The sequence below is a fragment of the Xiphophorus hellerii genome, chromosome 14 (assembly GCF_003331165.1).
Source record: "Xiphophorus hellerii strain 12219 chromosome 14, Xiphophorus_hellerii-4.1, whole genome shotgun sequence".
Taxonomy (NCBI): domain Eukaryota; kingdom Metazoa; phylum Chordata; class Actinopteri; order Cyprinodontiformes; family Poeciliidae; genus Xiphophorus; species Xiphophorus hellerii.
In genome coordinates, this window is record NC_045685.1 from 562,754 (window position 1) to 581,592 (window position 18,839).

Consider the following 18,839-nt stretch of genomic DNA (forward strand, 5'->3'; position numbering starts at 1 on the left):
TCACTCCCGAGGTAGATTTCTACCACAACATGCAAACGTCCCCATTCTCTCTCAGACCGTTAAAGTTCCACACGACATCGCTTAGGATTTGTTGCTGTGTGCTTGTGCAGTGTGAAGGAAAGAGGAGATGAGCTGCACACGCAGGCTGCGAAGTGAGATAAACGTGATCGGTTTTGGTGATTGGCAACAAGAGACAGTGATCGGCGATCTCCCATCATAGACTTTTTCACGGAAATCAGCTGATTATGATCGGTGGCCTCTATTGTAAACATAATTTTAATTTATCATGACAACAATACATAAAAATTCTTATGATAACAAATTTATCACAATAAATAATAAATGATAAGATTAATGCCTACCCCTAGTAGGTATGTCTCACCTTAGCAGAAAAAATAAAGATTGATGTTTGTTGAAAGTTTGAATTTCATCTTACCCCTTCAGCACTGTTAGTTGTTTATTTGCATAAACTGTCACTGGATGTAAATGATGTGATGAATCATTTGAATTGTTAGAACTCAATCTGGTGTCATCTTTGTTTTCTACTGTCAGTCAATGTATTTGGGATAGATATTTTTCATCTTTACCGTTTACAATAGAGCTTGATTGAGATCTAGCTGACTCCAATTTGTTTTTTGACTAAATGCACATTATGACACACTATGACAATAGTAAATATGAAATCCCCACTTCCTCATCCATATAAGACCAGTGAGCAAGTAAGAACACCACTCATACCTTATAATACACACGCTCGCACAAACACACCCAATTTAATTCAGTTTCAATACAGTTTACTTATAGTCGTCAATTCACAATGCAGTTCATCTCAAGGCTCTTTACAAAAAATGTCCCAGCACACAAATCCTACTGCTGCACATTCACCTGTCACATTATGAATTAGTTATTTTGGTATTAATTAGGTATTTCTCAATCTAAACCAGAACTATTCTCAAGCTTACTCTGTGTCACAAACAGAGTTGCTCTTTGAAAGTCATGGCTTTTTCCTGTGGTTGTAATTTATGTACATTTATATAAATGAGAGCAGATTTTAATATTTCAGGTTTTATGCCTTAGTCATGCTATACAAATAAGATGTTGGACTGAATATTGTGTTTGTTTATGTAGTATACGTACAGGACTATTGAGGATCATGAGGCACTGGTCAAAGTGGTGATGCTCCATGGTAGAGTGACAGTACAGCTGGGCCAGTGGGTGATCACTCCTGGACAATGGTGACATAGCAGTCACCTGCACTGTAAATCCACTGATTACATGTATAGCCTCCATCTCCCCCTTTCTGACTTCCTACCGTACCTCTGTATGTAGGAATTGTTGACTCCCCTGTGGTCCAAGTCATGGCAGAGAGTTGCAATCATCAGGGCCAAGATCTCCACATCATTCAGGTTATTCTGTCCAAAAAGGAATGAAATTACTTCCTTAGAACTGCTGCCACTGATTATGTCCAGTACAGAAATGAGTGACAAACCAGTCAATACCTAAAGAAATACTGTAAATTATTAGAAGAACAAATGTTACAAGACAGTCTGACTCTTTGAAGTGAAAACTAAATAAACAAAGAATGACTCAAGACTTTTGCATACTACTATATAAGCTGTCAACACCACTGCAAGATTTTATGTGGTTATGGTTTTAGTTGTGCTACAAGGAGTTAGCCTACCAGCAAAGCTATTCAAGCCTACATATTATCTCAACATGTGGCAGCAGCACAGACATCCTCAATGCTCATGTCAGCAGCCACAGGATGGCCTTTCTAAAGAAGCTCCATGAATGATCAGCTCTGGAAAGCTGAAAGCCAAGAATAACACTTTTCACCAATCTGATGGTGAAAAAGAATTAAAGATTAAAAACTATAAATATCTTTGGCGTTGAGCTAAAATGTTTATTTATTTAACACTTTGCAGCAAACAAGGTTTTTGAATCGAAAATGCTTATTTTGTCAATATGAAGCCTAGGCGCAAATTCAAACTGGAAGACTCTTTTATCCCCACCGGGACCTGCTAATTGAAGCGACCCCCTTACAGACGTCGGCCTATCAACGCTGGATCAAGCCACGTCTCGTCCAATCACTGTCCAAGTCCCAGCTGATATGGACCTTCACCCACAGTGTCCTTCGCTCTCCAGCCGAGCTCAACCCACCACCACCCCTCCTCCATTCGCCCGGTCCTGAGGCCCACTCCCTTCTTCAACCTCCACCACCAGTGCCGGGCCCGGGGGGATGACGTTCCTGTCGGCATCGGGAATGCTCATCTGAAGCTTATCGCTAACGCTGCGATAACCGTTATCCCCAGCCGGGGCCCGAGTGCCAAAGACTTTAAATCCTGTATGTCAATAAACTTTTCTAATTGTCGTCTTTTCTCCGTCTGAGTCTCTCCAGATTGAAATAGGGATTTTTGCTTGTGGGATTTTTTATAAAAATATGATTCATTTCAATTAATTATAGACCCTACAATTAACACAATTAAAAATGTTAATGGAATCAAGCAACTAATAAAATGATTTTTATTCTACAAAGGAGTTTGTACTCAGCCTCCAAACACTGACAAAGCAATGGAAATGTAGTCATTTTTAATCTTACAGATTTAATTTATGGAGTATTATAAGAATTGTTTAAAAAAGGTTTTAAATTATGCTTTTTAAAAAAATGGCTCGTGGAATATTATTTATACAAGTCGTCGAGTCCAGAAGGTCTCCTTACCATCACTCCAATTTTTAGCTCCCTCCACAGATCAACACTTCAAAACATTAACATAACTTCTACTCCCAGGAAATATGCCAGTCAAATAAAAACTAAATCTTGATGTGAATAATTTTGGACTTAGCTGTATATTTAACCCTGTATGTAAAATACAGGGGTAAATATTTGTCTCTTACTTGATGGGTAAGAGACAAGTAAACCCAGTTCTCATTATTGAATATCGTTCAGAATGGATATTGTAGCTTTATACAGCCTTATAGAAAATGGCCCTGAATAAATGAAGATGTTGCTGAGTGTATGGAAGCTTCTGGCATAACTGAAAAATCAGAACCTACCTGTAAGCGTCCTGACTTGAGCAGAGCAAACATGCACTGCGCTGTGTTCAGTGCATGTCTCCAGTTGTGATAGGCCACGCTCCTCCTGTAGTTCTTCCTGACACTCAGAACCCACTGGCACAAGGTCTGCAGAGGATAAAAGAAGCAGTGAAAGTTTGACAACTACAAAAAACAGAGGTCCTGCCAGAGGATGACACAAACATTAATCCATAGTTTATTAAATCAAAATCATATTTCTAAAGTTGCAAAGCTTTGTGTAATGCAATTTGCACATTAACACTAGTTTAAAAGTTCAGAAAACAGCATTTTAATTAATTGCAATGTTGTGCTTTAGATTGATTTCATGTTCAGAAAAAGGGTGTCAGTCGAGGGTGGACATTATTGCCAATATTTATCTTGTTTTTTGCTTTCTTTAAAGTTGTTGCAATGTCTAGGTGGTCTATATCTAAAGCGTGTTGTTTGTAGAAATCTTTGATCTTAGTTAATTTTTGAAGATAGAGAGCTGTAGCTAACGTGTCCATTAGAGGAGCCAAGACACCAGCTGTTTCTAGAAATGTTTTTCATGCATATTTTGGAATATTGGACTAGAAAAGGTCAATGGAAATAAGTTCCTCATTTTCATAAAAACATTTTTACACTCGCTTGACGTGGTTTTTGGCTTTTCCGAAAAAAAGTTAAAGCGCTAGAGGAAATATTTAACTGCCGAAAAAGGAACTTTTTTGTCATCTGCAGGAAAAGTTCCTACATGGAAAACTTTCCAATCCACTGGTGGGCCTGTGCCTTATCAGGGGAACAAAACTCCAAACCTGGTGCAGACTCCATTTTGCTGAAATATGTGGTCCATGCTAGTTTGCAAACTACATTTTATCTACAGCCATGTCAACATCTGGCAAAATTGTTTAGCCTGGTTGATTCATGCCAAACTCATAGAAATACACCAAATTTATATTTTCTTTGATTTTTTTATTCTTTTTTGCAACACTTTAGGTGTTCGTTCAAGATTAGCATGACAAATGGATCGGAACAAAGCTAATGACCACGTCAGAGTTCTCTGTATGTCATGTTCTGTGCTCCTAAATCTTAAAGTATTTTAAGCAACAAATGCTAAAGAAGGCTTGTGATAATCTGAAGTTGCTAGGTGTCTTTGGGCAAAATCCATTGCCCATTTCGAGGCTGAATCACCAGCAGAGCAGCATCCCTCCACTGCCAGACCATCACTGTACAGGAAGTATGGAGAACTCTGAGGGTAGTTGGAACCTCCAGAAAGCTGCTGGACTGTCGGTGTGACAGGGAGAGAGTTGAAGGTCTGTGCAGATCAGCTGCTGGCGTTTTTACCAGCATCTTTAATCAGTCCTTCACCCAGTGCTCCATCCCACCTTGCTTAAAGTCTTTCATCATCATCCCTCTGCCAAACAGAAACATTAGCAGTCTCAATGAATACAGGCCAGTGGCACTAAGGTCCATCCTCATGAAGTGCTTTGAGAAACCACACTCTACCCCCACCAGTTTGCGTACAGAACCAGCTGGTCTAGAGAGGATCCCATCGCTATCGCTCTGCACACCACATTGACACACATGGAGCAGCAAAGGAACTGCGTGAAGCTGCTCTTCCTGGACTTTAGCTCATCTTTTAACACCATCATACGGAGCAGACTGGTGAGGAACCTGGGGGATCCGGGTCTCTGCTGCTGGATCATGAACTTCCTGAGAATGAGATCCCACCTGTCCTCAGCACTGAGCACCAGCACCTCTCCATAACAATGTGTTCTAAGCCCCTACTCTACTTTCTCTACACCCATGACTGTAGCCCCATCCACCTAAAGAACACCATCATAAAGTTGTCCAGCGGTGTCCTGTGCTGCTCTGTGGAGTTGGTGTTGAGCCATGGCATCTTGCTGTGGTTCTCCAGTTGCAGTACGGCAGAGAGGAAGCAGCTCCAGAGGGTCTTAAACCGCCCAGAGACTGATTGGCTGCCCTCTTCTATCTCTAGACGAGGCGTTTCAGAGCAATAAAGTCAAAAACAGACAGACTGATAAACAGTTTCTATCCAAGAGCTGTTGCCCTGACCACAGCTAATTCATCTAAAATCTGATCATCATTTATTTATTTCTTTGAATTGCCTTAGAGAGTTGCTAGTTTTTGCATTTTGTTGTGCTTCCTTTCTTGCACAAAATATGAGAGCATAGCACCCATGATACAGAGTAAATGTTATACAGTGGAATATTTAATTTTGCATTTGATTTTAGTTGTGCTTTGCCTCAAAGACACTCTGAACTGAAGTCTAGTGGTCTAATAAGGACGCAGAGCACAGTAATTGGCTGATCATGCCAGATAAAAGGATGCGCTCCAGGACAAAGAGCGAGAACCCACAAGTTAGGCGCAGAGTCATGGGAGGTAGATGAATGGCCAGCACTGATGACCAGGGCAGAGGGGAGCATCTGCCTGGAGAGAGCTGGAGAGGGCATGTCATACCTGAGGAGTGGAGCGGTTCCAGAGTGGCACAGAATCAGCTGTGTGCGGGCCTGAGGAGTACGCTGCAGGCAGATCACTACGGTCACAAGCAGCACAGCAAGTGGGGCTCAATCAATGGCACCAGGTATCAAATGTGGCCCTTCACCTGGTGACTTTTACAGACATTTGTTGGACCATGGCATACACCTAAAAAAGAGATGTTCTATTGAGCCTACCTTTGAGGCGATTTTGCAATAAATGACTTTCAATTTGATATTTGTTCCTTGGGTTTTTGAGTTGCTTGCTCCCCCTTGTGTCTAAGACTGGGGCTTGGATCCACACTGGTCACATAAAGTAAAGCATCACTGAAAGCAAGTAGGATTTTATACAGTGCTAAGCAGGACAAACAGTGCTAACCAAACTTGACTATTTCAGGTGTTTGTGCAGTCTGAGTGAAGACTCACCCCTCTTGCCATAAATCGGTGTTTCCTGTTGCTCTATGTGCTCATCAGGAACAGTATGCAGAAATAATTCAAGCAAGGCACCACAAGAACAGCATTATTCAGCTAATCAAATTCTGGCTTATTTTCTCCATAGTAATCATAAAATTATCATAGATTAGAATGAATGACTGCAGCAATGAATCTTCTGGAATACCAACAAAGTACTATTATTAGTACAGTAAATCTCAGCCAGTGTGCTTCCTGGGTGAGATGCTGTGGTCAGACTCAGCTCGCTGTGTTAATGTCACACTGACAGTCTGCTCTGCCCCAGGCTCCTCATTTTCTACAATCAAAGCTGTTTTTGTGACACACTCCAGAGGTCACCATCTGCAGATATTAACACAGTTAAAAATGTGTCTCTGCCCTTTTGCGCTCACTGTCCACATTTGGACTCATAAAAAAATACCATTGTGAAGAATGTGTGGACTATCTTACCTCAGAGGGGATTTAATTATTTGTTTTACATATTTTAGTTTTGTCTTTCTTTTGTCATTACTTCATCTTTATTATTGTATTGTATTCAGTGTTAAAACTGCTATCTGCTCTTTTGTCAACTTATAAAGTGGAATGCATATAGCTGTAAAAGACAGATGAATGTAACTATAGAAAAGTGTCACTATTTGTGAAAGTAAGTAAAAAATGTATTTACTCACTATCATGCACTGATGCTACTACCACTGCTGACAAAAAAGTCAATAGTTTTTGCAATTAATAAAATAAGGAACTTGTTTACATAGAAGCATAAACAGTATACACAATACACAACTAGCTAGCAAGAATACATTAGACCTTAGTTCATTCAAACAAACCTAACTGCTTTGAGACAGAGAAGGCAGAGAAGAGGCGACTCAAACATTTGCCTGACAGAAAAGTCCCACAACAAAAAAGACTACATAGAATATGAGATGAAATAGTAGTATCACAAAATTTAAGACCTGTGATTAACATATTGAAGGCCAGTCTACCTTTTTTTTTTAAATTAATTGAAGACATTGCAAGGACTTACTTTAAGACATGTGAATTTAAGATTTTAAGAACAGACACCCTGTTTCCATACAAACACATATACACATTTTTTTTCTGTCTGTCTGAAGTTAAATCAGACCAAACTTTTCAAGTTTTAGGTTAGTTTAAATTACAAATAAAATAATTTTATTTGCTAAAAGCCCCTAAAATATTTTTGGCAACTTTCTTATATATATATTTTTTATATATAAAAGAAGTGGAAATGAATATATCTTATCAATCAGTTGTGTCCTGAACAAATGTGCTACTACTTGTAAGAATGTGTAGTGGAGTAAGTTTCACTTAGTTGCTGTTGAGTACTGGAAGACTGCATTACCTGCCTTCTGCTAAAAAAAATAAATTATTACATTTTAATTGATTGTGATCAGGAGGAATGAGGGGCTCACACAACTGCATGCATATTTATATTTCAAGCTTACAAAGTTAGGTGTAGTTGTGATTAATTACAGCGCCAGAGTGAGATTAATTTGATTAAAAATGTAAATCTGGGGCGTGCCGTGGTGGCGGAGGGGTTAGCGCGACCCACATTCAGGCAAACGTAGCCTCGACGCGGCTGTCGCGGGTTCGACTCCCGGACCCGACGACATTTACCGCATGTCTTTCCCCCTCTCCTTCCCCCTTTCCTGTCAGCCTACTTTGAAAAAAGGGACACTAGAGCCCACAAAAAAAAAAGACCCCTTGCGGGGCAAAAAAAAAAAAAAAGTAAATCTATTGACAGCACCTACATATATACTGTAAGTATTTTAATTAAAGAAATCCAAGGTATATAAGAAAGGAAGAGAAGCATAAGGAAATATATTAACTATACAGAATGTAGGCGAGTTCTTACCGTGTACTTCATCTGGAAGTTCTGGATCAGTTTGAGGTCAATAAACATGCGGATGGTAGCCAGGGTGGTTTCAGAGTCTGACAAGTCGAAATCACTGAAACTGAAGTCCAGCAGATGCAGCGACTGTGCTGAAGGAACTGTGGTCACCTGCAAACACCAACACACACCCATGAGTTGGAAAAGTATTCAGTTGGACATTAACAAGGTGTAGATCATAATTTTGCTTGTTTCTGATTTCATTAGAACCTCAATAAGGTCTACAGGTTTACTGTTGGTAGCTAGTAGGGCTGCACTGATTGTAGTTTTCTATCTGATTACCGATTTTTTAAAAAGCCTTACCTGCCGATTCCAATTTTAGCCAATACCATTTTTTTTTTTTGTCTGAAATGTTGCTTAATATAACAAGAAAGTTGCTGAGTTGGCAACAGTGGGGTAACTATTGTTAACTGTAAATGTGCAGACATGACCTGGTGGGTCAGTCTATCAGTCAAACCTTTTTCGCGGGAGAGCAAAAGAGGACAGTGGTTGATTTTTAGGCATTTGGTGAGGTAGATAAGATCAGTGGATAAAACTGACTTCACATGTAAAAATCGGCCGATCACCTATCTCCCAAAATTAAGGACATTGGCACAGATAGATTGGCTGGCCAATAAATTGGTCCACCCCTATTTGCTAGTGGATCTAAATGTTCTCGAACATTTAGATCAAGCACATCCTGTTTACTGTAGACTAGGGTTGAAACTTTCTTCTTGGTAACATTTTTAGACTGGCTTAGTATATCCTGAGCTATCTCTGTAGTTATGTTGCTATAAGTGAAGGTTTCTGGAGAACAAACTGACCACTTTTCCTCAATGCAACTTTCTCCTACTACTCTCCAATTCTGGATTATGTGCTGCTATTTTGACTTTCAACTTCATGTCTCTGTTTTTTCCTCTTCATAGAAGATACATCTGGTATGCTTAGTTGTGACATCTTAATGGGTGGTGATGTTGGTCATCAGCTTAATGTTCTTCTACGTAGATGATACACTTGGACCTATCTCATGGAGGACCAAATATCTTAATAGTTTGTTTTGTCTTTTTCTTATACAAGCGTTTGTTCTGTTTACATTGCTTCATCTCCTTTTTTTGCTTTTCCTTTTTTTTCATTTCTGCCTTCTTGTTTTAATGAAAACATGGCATTTAGGATTAAAATATTACATCAGCAGTGAAAAATATGTTTGAAAATCAAATTACCACAAACAATTAATGAAGTTTTAATCTCTCCCTGAGGAAACTCTGCCACATTTAATGTATAATATTCAGGCAAATTGCAAAATATGAGGATATAAATCAACTGGAGTAAATCTGATGCCATGCCAACATGACAACAACGTGCCAAGCATACATGGTAGAAAAATTTTAGGTGGGTCCCAGAGATCTAGTCAATCTGAATTTTAAACCAATTCTACAAAAAATAAAAACAAATATAGAAGAGTGGGGTAAAACACAACTTACCGTCTGGGGAAAGATTCATATTAAAATGATGGTTGTGCCAAAAAATGATTTTAGATAAAAGATCAGACTGGATGGATACTGAGACCAAACTATGCTCACCATTTATTTCCAAACCCAAGTTCATCACATTTCTAAATGTTCTGTGTTTTAATGCTAATCAAGTAGGCAAATTTTTTTAGCAGGGCCACAAAACCATGAAACTACAAGATACGTGTGGGTAGGTATAAGAAAAGAGACAGCTAGGTAGCATTTATTTTTCCTCTGCTGTCTGGCTCAACTCTTCTCTGCTGATGGCTGCTTCTTCTGGACGAGATTCATCCCGGTGTTCTGGTGCTGCTCACAATGCAGATGGTTTTCCTCATCGTTCACCATGTCAGCCATGGGCCGCCGTCTTCTGTTCCCTGAGAAGAGTAATTAGATGTTAAAGCATATATGTAGCTCAAAAATCACAGACATACTAGTGTGGACAAGTTATACACCAACAAAGAACTATTTAAATTAACACAGGCATATTTACTTTATATGCATACAAACATTTTTTATCATTAACAGACATACAAAAGTGGAATATTTCTGAGTAAATTTAAAGGTACAAACCTAATAAATACTTGTTTTGTAAGTATTAAACATACAGTCATTAAAAAAATTATACCAACCTAGTTTTCTTCAAGTTTCTTCATTTTAATGTCTGGTGCAACTATTTTCCATGTCTTCATGACTGTATAGGCAACCATAAAATACAATATAAACCAGACAGATATGGCCGCACACTGCTCACTTTAGCAGCATGGCCGGATGGACAGCAGCGTGTTGAATGTGCATCTGTGGATGTCAGGATGCTGGTGGGACGGTCTCCGACGCAGATCTGCAAAGCTTGTTATTCTTCCATACTCCAAGCTCAACAAAACAACTCATTCTTCGATGCTCCATAGAGTTGCCGCTGATTATTGCAGTTTCCTTATAATCTACAGAAAAACCTTCACATCATTGATGCACCTCAGCTGGTAGCTGTGGAGGACTCCTGAAGCTTCAATCAGAAGCCAACTTCAGTGGCTGCTTTGTCCAAACTATGAAAATCCTGACAGTGAATCTCTAAGTCCATTAGACTCTGAAACACCTTCTGTCTGAGCGCCCACACGAAAAATAATAAAATCAGGAGTTATAACACTGTTTTCTAATGCAGTTGTTAAGTTTCAGTTCATCAATAAACTGATGGACAGCCTTGACACCGCCTTCCTCGTTTGCACAACGAGGCAGAAATGCATAAAGAAAAGTGAAAAAAGGAGATGATTCAATGTAAAAAGAACAAACTCTTGCATAAGGAAAGGCAAATAAAAAATATACTGCTCAAAAAAATAAAGGGAACACTTTAAGTGTTAAACACCTGTTTAAGTGTTCCCTTTATTTTTTTGAGCAGTGTATATATTTTATTTTCAAGACATACATTTCTTTATGAAAATTATATATTTCTGCTTTTATTTTGAACTATGTCAGTTTTGGTCCTCCATACTGTCTTCCAGTGTTTAACAAGACAAAGCCATTGGCTAAGCTTTAACTGTGTCAAACTGTATCTGATCTTTTTCATCCTATAAGCCTTTAAAACAGGTTCAGAGCTGATCTGTTTAGCTGTGTTTCTCTCCTACTTAAGCTGCTACTACTGCCATTAACTTTTAACTTTCCTTTAAAATAGAAAGTACTCTTGGATCAGTGTTGCTATGTTTTATTTCTGTGTCTTCTCAAACCTCTAGGCCAGGGGTCTGCAACCTTTACAACATAGAGAGTCATTCTTGACCTCAGTCTGGATAATATACTCATTTAGAGCAGCAAATGTTACATTGTCTTGATACATTTCTTCTGGTAAATTGGTCATTTTTAATAAAACTATATCATTTGGACACATTTTCCTCTGGGGTGTGTCGTTGAAGACGGTCCACAGAGCCACACGCGGCTCCGCAGCCGCAGGTTGAAGACCCCTGGCCCAGACCGTCATGGCAGAACCTGATTCAGGTTTTGGTTCTGCTAGAGATTTCCTAATTGTTATGGAGGAGTTTTCCTTTCCACTGTCTGTGTTCGTCCAGGATGAGTGAACGCTGCAAGTCAAATACCTCATGCAATCTGCTGGGTTTCCTTTGATAGAAAACTTTTCAACCAATTTGAAAAAAATCAACTGAATGTGACTGCATTGTTTGACAGCTGAGATCAATTTGTAATGTACGTAATTAATTGGAAATGTTTGTATGAGTGTACATTTTATTTATATAGCACTTTTCAAGACACTCAAAAATGCTGTACAGTAATAAAGATTAAAAGCAACAACAAGCGAACTGAGAAATATGAAAGAAATTGTATTTCATATTTAACATGATCACATAGTGAGAATCTCATACTGACTTATCATTCTTGTTGAGTTTGTTTTATACAGGCCATAGTTAGCATGCTGATTATGGCCTGTAAATCCTGAAATAGAGTTTCTGGGTCTTTGGTAACTACTTCAGTATCACACATCATCAATTATCAAGGCAGCTAAATGTTCACAACAGTGCTAAATAACTTCTCCTGCTATTCCAGTTGTGAATATGAACAGAAAGCAGCCATTTTGAGTTGTTTTTATTGGAGTCTTTGTGCTGATTCAGTTGTGTTACATTTCATGACTGTCATCAAACACAAGGTCAGCTCTTTGTGACCTTTAGAAACCCCTTCTTTGCATGTCACTGTGCCTCCAGTTTCATACTGATGCTTGTATCATACATGCATAGTTTGAAATGTTAATTTACAGCAATTACCTGAAGTTCCCGGGTTTCCTCCTCAGTGGCAGAGGCATGATATGATAAAACCTGGAGGGCACAGACAAATCAAATTCAGCAGCATGTGGCAGCACATGCTGCATATATGGAAATACAGTGGGTATGGAAAGTATTCAGACCCCTTTAAAGTTTTCACTGTTTCATTACAGCCACTTCCTAAAATCAAAACAGGAAGAATGGCAGAGGATCCACAAATCCAGGCATGAAAGAGCGTGCTTCTAATCACTACTGAGCAAAGGGTCTGAATACTTATGCCCATTTGATCCTTCAGTTTTTCTTTTTAAATAAATTTGCAAAAAATTCTACATTTCTTTTTTTTCTGTTAAGATGGAATGCTGAGTGTACATACATGAGAAACAATATGAACGTTTTTGATTCTAGCAAACGGCTGCAATGAAATAAAGAGTGAAAAATTTCAAGGGGTCTGAATACTTTCCATACCCACTGTACTTCAACCACTTTGACCATCTTTGCGCCATAATTGTAAATTGGTCTCATTTCTGCCAGTGGTTTAATTATTCTGAGAAGCCATTTATTGTAAGATACTGTTAAACACTGAGTGCACAACTGTAACTTTGAGGAATAATTTTATTGTGGAACAACTACAGCGCTCTCGGTCAATCCACAATGTTAATTACCTCTCGAACCTGAATATTAAAGAAAGTAAAAATTAGATTTTGGCTTTCTTAGTGCAATATTTTTGTATGCGCAGAATTACTATGCAACTGAATTTAAACTGAAACTTTTCTCATCTCATTTGTTTGCCATCCGTTAAAGTGAGAATTATAAACATACAACTCAATTGACAAATAAACATTTCTGACATTTAAAAGATAAATCAGTGACCTTTATAGTCAGCCTTCTTTTCCATAACACTTAGAAGCCTTCCATTAATGGAGTCTGTCAGTTTCTTGATCTGTTGACGATCAACTTTTTGTGCAGCAGCAGCCACAGCCTCCCAGACACTGATCAGAGATGTGAACTGTTTTCCTTCACCATGTTTAAGAAATGCCCACAGGTTGTCAATGGGGTTTAGGTCTGGTGAGGAAGGGGACCACTTCATTATTCTTTCATCTTTAAGGCCTTTCATAGTACTTTGATGCATGCGATCGAGCATTGTCCTGCATAAAAATCATGGTCTTCTTTAAAGATGCAGACTTTTTTCTGTACCACAACTTGAAAAAAGTGTCTTCTAAAAACTGGCAGTAGGTTTAGGACTTGATTTTGAGTCCAACTTCAACCAGAAAAGGTCCAACTAGCTCATCTTTAATAATACCAGCGCCCTGCCTCCACCTTGCTAGTGTCTGAAGTGAAGTGGAGCTCTGTGCCTATTACTGATCCAGTCACAGGTCCATCCATCTGGTCCGTCAGGAGTCACTCTCATCTCATGAGTCCATAAAACCTTTGAAAAATCTGTCTTCAGATCTGTCTTGGCCCAGTCTTCATGTTCCAACTTATGTGTCTTGTTCTATGGCGGTTGGGTTTCAGCGTTCCTTATCTTGGCCAAGTCTCTGAACATCTTGTACTTCTGGGCACTGCAGGTAGGTTGCAGTTCTGGAAAATGACTGCACTGGAAGATAATGTAGCTTAACGTTTGATTCTTTTCAAATCTCTGGCAGTTAATTAACGTCTTTTTTTCTCAACACGTTTCTTGCAACCCTGTTAGCTACTTGCAGCAAAACGTTTGATGGTTGTGTGATCACGCCCCAGTATCTTAATAATTTCAAGAGTGCTGCTTCCCTCTGAAAGACTTTTTAGAGTTTCTTAAATCTCTTTTTTGGCCCATTTTGCCTGAGGAAAAGAAGCTGCCTAATAATTATACCCATCTTGATATAGGGTGTTGATCTTCTTAGCCCCACCCCCCTTATTAAACAAATACACATCAGCTGATGTGTTCATATTCAACAAGCATTCAGGTTTAAACAGCTTGGAGTTGGAAAATATGCACCCAAATGATGATATGATCCAGACTGAAACTTGCCTAACAATTGTGCACACAGTGTATAGTGGAACAATAATTAAAAGAAACGGTAACACTTTATTTGACAGGTTGTGAATAAGACTGCCATGACACTGTCATGAACATGAGTAAGTCTTCATGAATATTTATGATTGTTGTCATAAAGTGTCATTTGGTAAATCATGACACTTTTAATACAAAGTTGACATTATTCAAAATGTCTTCGTTATGACAACTTGACATTAACCTAGAATCATCATATGTCATAAATATGTAATAATAGTAGTCACAATAATGTCATTAAGTGTTATTAAGATTACACTGTCAAACAAAACAGTGACAAAACTGTAAGTAATATTTCCCCCTACTTGAAATAAAGCAAAACAAGTACGACCAAAAATAAAGATTTCATTAAGCTTTATTACACTGTGAAATGATTTAATAACAGTCGTTAATAATTCTTTTTACATCAAGTGGAACAAGTAGCACCAGTTATGAAGATGTCATTAAGTGTTATTACAGAGTCATTACTACTAATTCTTACCTCAAGTAAAGTGAAACTAGTAGCAACAATTATAAAGATGTTATTCAGTGTAATCACAGTGTCAAATGCTATGCTAACAGAATCATTGATATTAAGTCTCACCTCAAGTGAAGTTGAAAACACTGAACTACTTATAACTACCATCATAGCTGTAGAACGAACCCTTTGTACATTGGAATAAAACAAAGGATAACTTGTTTTTCAGAGGGTTTAACTTCTATTCAGTATATTGTAACTCTGAAATACTAATTGAAAAACTAAAACAGAACTACTTATTCTTTAACTTAAGAAAATAGGTTTTTTCAAAAGTCAGCTATCTCCTTCATTATAGCCTTCCTGTAACACTCTGACAACAGGGAGATATTCTTCTTGTCTTCATTTCCTAGGAGCAGCTCTTTGAAAGTGTCTGGAAATGCTCAGAAATTGTAGCTGTTCTTGAAATGGTTGTGATCAATGTTAATCATATTAGCTTTTAATTTGTTAGATTAAAATTGGAGGGAAAAAACCTATTTGCCTGTCTTTAAAATATGTTTAAGATTAAGGGCTACCTTTACAGTAATGGAGTTTAATAACTTTAGCTAACATTAACTTACAGCAAGGTAGCATTGGCTTGAATTGCTCATAGTTAACATTATAAAGAAAGAGACATTCCTAAATGTATTAGGTGACATACTTTGGCTTCTTTTTAAGCAGGAGGTCTGGCCGTTATAACTTGTGTTAGGTTGGCCCCACAGGTTGGAAGATTTCTTCTTCACCAACACACTGCACGCCTGTTCGTGCACTGCTGCCTCTCACTGGTGGAGATGGTGTATTGCACTACTTAAAACAGCCTTATGTAATGTTTCAAATGCAAAGTTCATAAGTGCTTTGTAGACATCTTGCTGTAAAACTTTAGGATCAATTAAATTAAGAAATTTAAAACTAAACAAAATGGCAAAGAAATAAAATATTACCACATAAAGGTACATCATTTTTAAAGTTTAATCAGTAATACTTTTATAACAAATTTATGTCAGATCATGATTTCTTGGTTAATGTCAAGTTGTCATAACAAAGACATTTTGAATAATGTCAACTGTTTATTAAAAATGTCATGATTTGCCAAATGACACTTGATAACAGTCATAAATATTCATGAAGACTTACTCATGTTCATGTCATGTTTATGACAGTGTCATGACAGTCTTATTCACAACCCGTCAAATAAAGTGTTACCAAAGAAACAGGTAATTTCTGACTCAACATGAACATAAAGAGAAACTAAAGTCATTCTATTCCAAGTATGAAGACTCCCTGATCTTAAACCCACTTTCAGACAGCCCATTCCCCCTTTGGGTTCCAAACAAAGAAAATATTTTGTAGACAAGATGTAACATGTTCAAAGGTTGCAATATTGTTGTAAAAGCTAACTCTGCTTTAAATTCTTCAGAACTTTCTCCCTGACCTGTGTGCTGTGTTTAATAGGTTACTGTAATCATGAGTAGTTGATAGTCAAAATCAGTGATATCGGACCAATTTCCGATATCAATATTGGATCGTGACATTCCTATTTATCTCCATTCTTGGGGGTACAGCCAATCAGTGCCAAAGAAAATGAATTCCTGGATTGGGTGCTTTAATGTCAGCCAATACTGTGTCATTCAGCTTCCCATTTTCTTTCAAATATTTGAGATATGCTCTACAAAAAAAATCTGCAAATGTTCCGCACATAATTTGGAGTTACTTTTCACAAAAATTCTTTGAACACTGAACTAGGCGGGGTCCAGTGTGTTCTTCTTCCAGATCTGAGAAAGTAAACAAAGCTGACCTCCAGAGTGACCTCCTGTTTGGCCATGGCTCTCTCCACAGTCTCATACATCTGTGTGTTCTGAATGCCAAGGCCACAGAAGATGGCAAACGCTTCCAGGAACTGCTCATCGTTTCTGTTGAAGGTCTTGACGGTGCTTGATGCTTCGTCCGTTTTGTTCACCAACTGGCACACTCCTACAAGCACGCGCACACACACCCCCCCCCCCCCCCCCCCACACACACACACACACACACACACCCGCCCACAAGCGTGCACCCAGACACACAAAACATAAATTGTTCAATTTGGTTATTACATAGAAATTTAACAAATCATCCCCACTAGCATTACACTGCCACTACTATGAAAACCCTGGACATGTTTCAGTCATGAGACTTTAAAAGTCAATGGGTGCAGTAGAGTTTATTGCTCTAGAGCAGGGGTCACCAACACGGTGCCCGCGGGGACCTTGTCAGTCGCCCGCAGAGCAAGTTCAAAAAATAGCCATTGTCATTAGGGAGCACTGCCAACGCAATTATTTAATTTAATGTTTTTACATTGAATTAATAACATTTGATTATATTTAGATTTTTGTTTAAAAGTAAATTACAAAAAAAATTTAAAATAAATTGCTTTATGCATAAATCTCTTTTTTGATGGTTAAAGTTCAGAACTATGTGCAGACGCCTGCAGGATATTATTGGAGGGCAGCAGCGCCTGCAGCTGTATGGCTGCACCTGCTCTGCCTACCTTAAGATTTTCCTTGAAGTAAAAAAAGAAAAGAATAATTTCTGAAATTTTTATTATCAAACCCTCTTCACAATTAACAAAATTGTGGAGAAAAAAAAGATCTTGTGTGTCGAAACATCTTGTACGTAGCGCACGTCTGAATCTGTGGGGGTCAAAGGGCACGCCAAAGCTAAAATCTTATTGGTCAGTTTGCTTTTGTTTATTTGGAGGCTTGACGCTTTTTCTGTAAGCTATAAATGAATGACAGGAGTTTGAACCTCCCATAGTTCTAAGAGCGGTTTGGATGCCGGTTGAGCTTTACAGTGTGCGGTTCTGCTGGGCCGCCGGTTTATGAGCTTCTTTGACGTTTCCCAAACTGGAGAGCTGATGGGTCACCCCTTAGCTGACATCTGCCGCTCTTCGTGAGCGTCGCTCTAAGACTGTGGGTTAAACAATTTAATCTAGTCAAAACGTTCCCCAAAAGAGTAAAAATTAAACAAACATTGTTGCTTCACCTTCTCCTCCTTTGGACGTCTGACACCACCTGAACCTGGGAATCAACACCCTCCTCTTTCTGTGGATCTCATGGGTAGGCTTCGCTTCCATGTCTTTATTATTTAGCATAGTTTGTGTAAAAAAAAAAAAAAAAACGGAAAAAAGGGTGCACTGCTTTAGTGGTTTAGGTTTGTGCGGCTTTTGTGCGACACACACATGATGTGTGTTGGAGAGGTGTTCTATTGCAGGTCAGGTGCAGTGATAGTTTTGTGCGTACCTCCCGATCTGTCGGACATCTGCTGGTGTCAGCCAACAAGAGACCCGTCAGCTTTTAAGTTCACGAAAGCACAAAAAAAAGCTAATAAACTGTCGACCCGCCAGAACCACGCACTATAAAAAGCTCAGGCGGGATCTTAGAACAACGGGAGGTTCAAACTCCACTCATCATTTTTAGCTGACAGAAAAAGCAAACTGACCAATAAGATTTAGGCTTTGGCTGCCCTTTGACCCCCACAGACTCACACTGATGTGCGCTACATACAAGATGTTTTGGCACAAAAGAACTTTTTTTTTCTCCACAATTATGTTAATTGTAAAGAGGGTTCAATAATAAAAAATACAATAACTTTTCTTTTCTTTTTCTTATTTAAAGAAAATCTCAGTGTGTACAGCTGTAGCTGCAACAATCCATACTCAGTCACTTGTGGGTAATTTAGAATCACACAAAAAAGCTCCAAAAGGGAATCAAGCTTAAAACTCTGAACTAAGAACTTCTGATCACATAATAGCAATTAACCATATCTGTCTTTACTGATAACTATTGGGAGTAGTCCTTAACATTAATATGATCAGGCAGCATGTAATCATACATATACGGTATATACTGTATATACTCTTGTTATAAAGCCTGAGCCAAGAACATTTATGTGTGTATCAAGCAAGTAGCCCTTCGTGTTACTCTGTACCCGTGAAGTAGCTCCCAGTCTCAAAAAGGTTGGTGACCCCTGCTCTAGAGTTTAGAGTAGTAGGGTTTATTGCTAAATGCTACAGCTTATCTGTAGCATTTATTTAAAAAATCCCTTGTCTTGCAGAACCTTGTCTACCAGATTCAATCCCAAGACGGTGAAATTTGGGCCCGTAAACAAAGAAAGCAACATGG

General features: G+C 38.5%; 1 protein-coding gene across 7 annotated transcripts in view; it reads right to left on the minus strand.

Annotated features, from left to right (window-relative positions):
* Window positions 1-18,839, minus strand: part of pde5ab (phosphodiesterase 5A, cGMP-specific, b) — a 144,245-nt gene that overhangs the window by 26,200 nt on the left and 99,206 nt on the right. For 6 of the 7 annotated variants that reach the window (XM_032582683.1, XM_032582679.1, XM_032582677.1 and 3 more), the window contains exons 11-16: window positions 16,475-16,650; window positions 12,143-12,193; window positions 7,864-8,010; window positions 3,055-3,180; window positions 1,318-1,412; window positions 1,138-1,225 (exon numbers count right to left, since the gene is read on the minus strand). In XM_032582683.1, the coding sequence (XP_032438574.1) occupies window positions 1,138-1,225; window positions 1,318-1,412; window positions 3,055-3,180; window positions 7,864-8,010; window positions 12,143-12,193; window positions 16,475-16,650 (683 nt within the window). The remainder of the gene's footprint in view (window positions 1-1,137; window positions 1,226-1,317; window positions 1,413-3,054; window positions 3,181-7,863; window positions 8,011-12,142; window positions 12,194-16,474; window positions 16,651-18,839) is intronic. The other variant, XM_032582678.1, reaches the window with a different exon arrangement.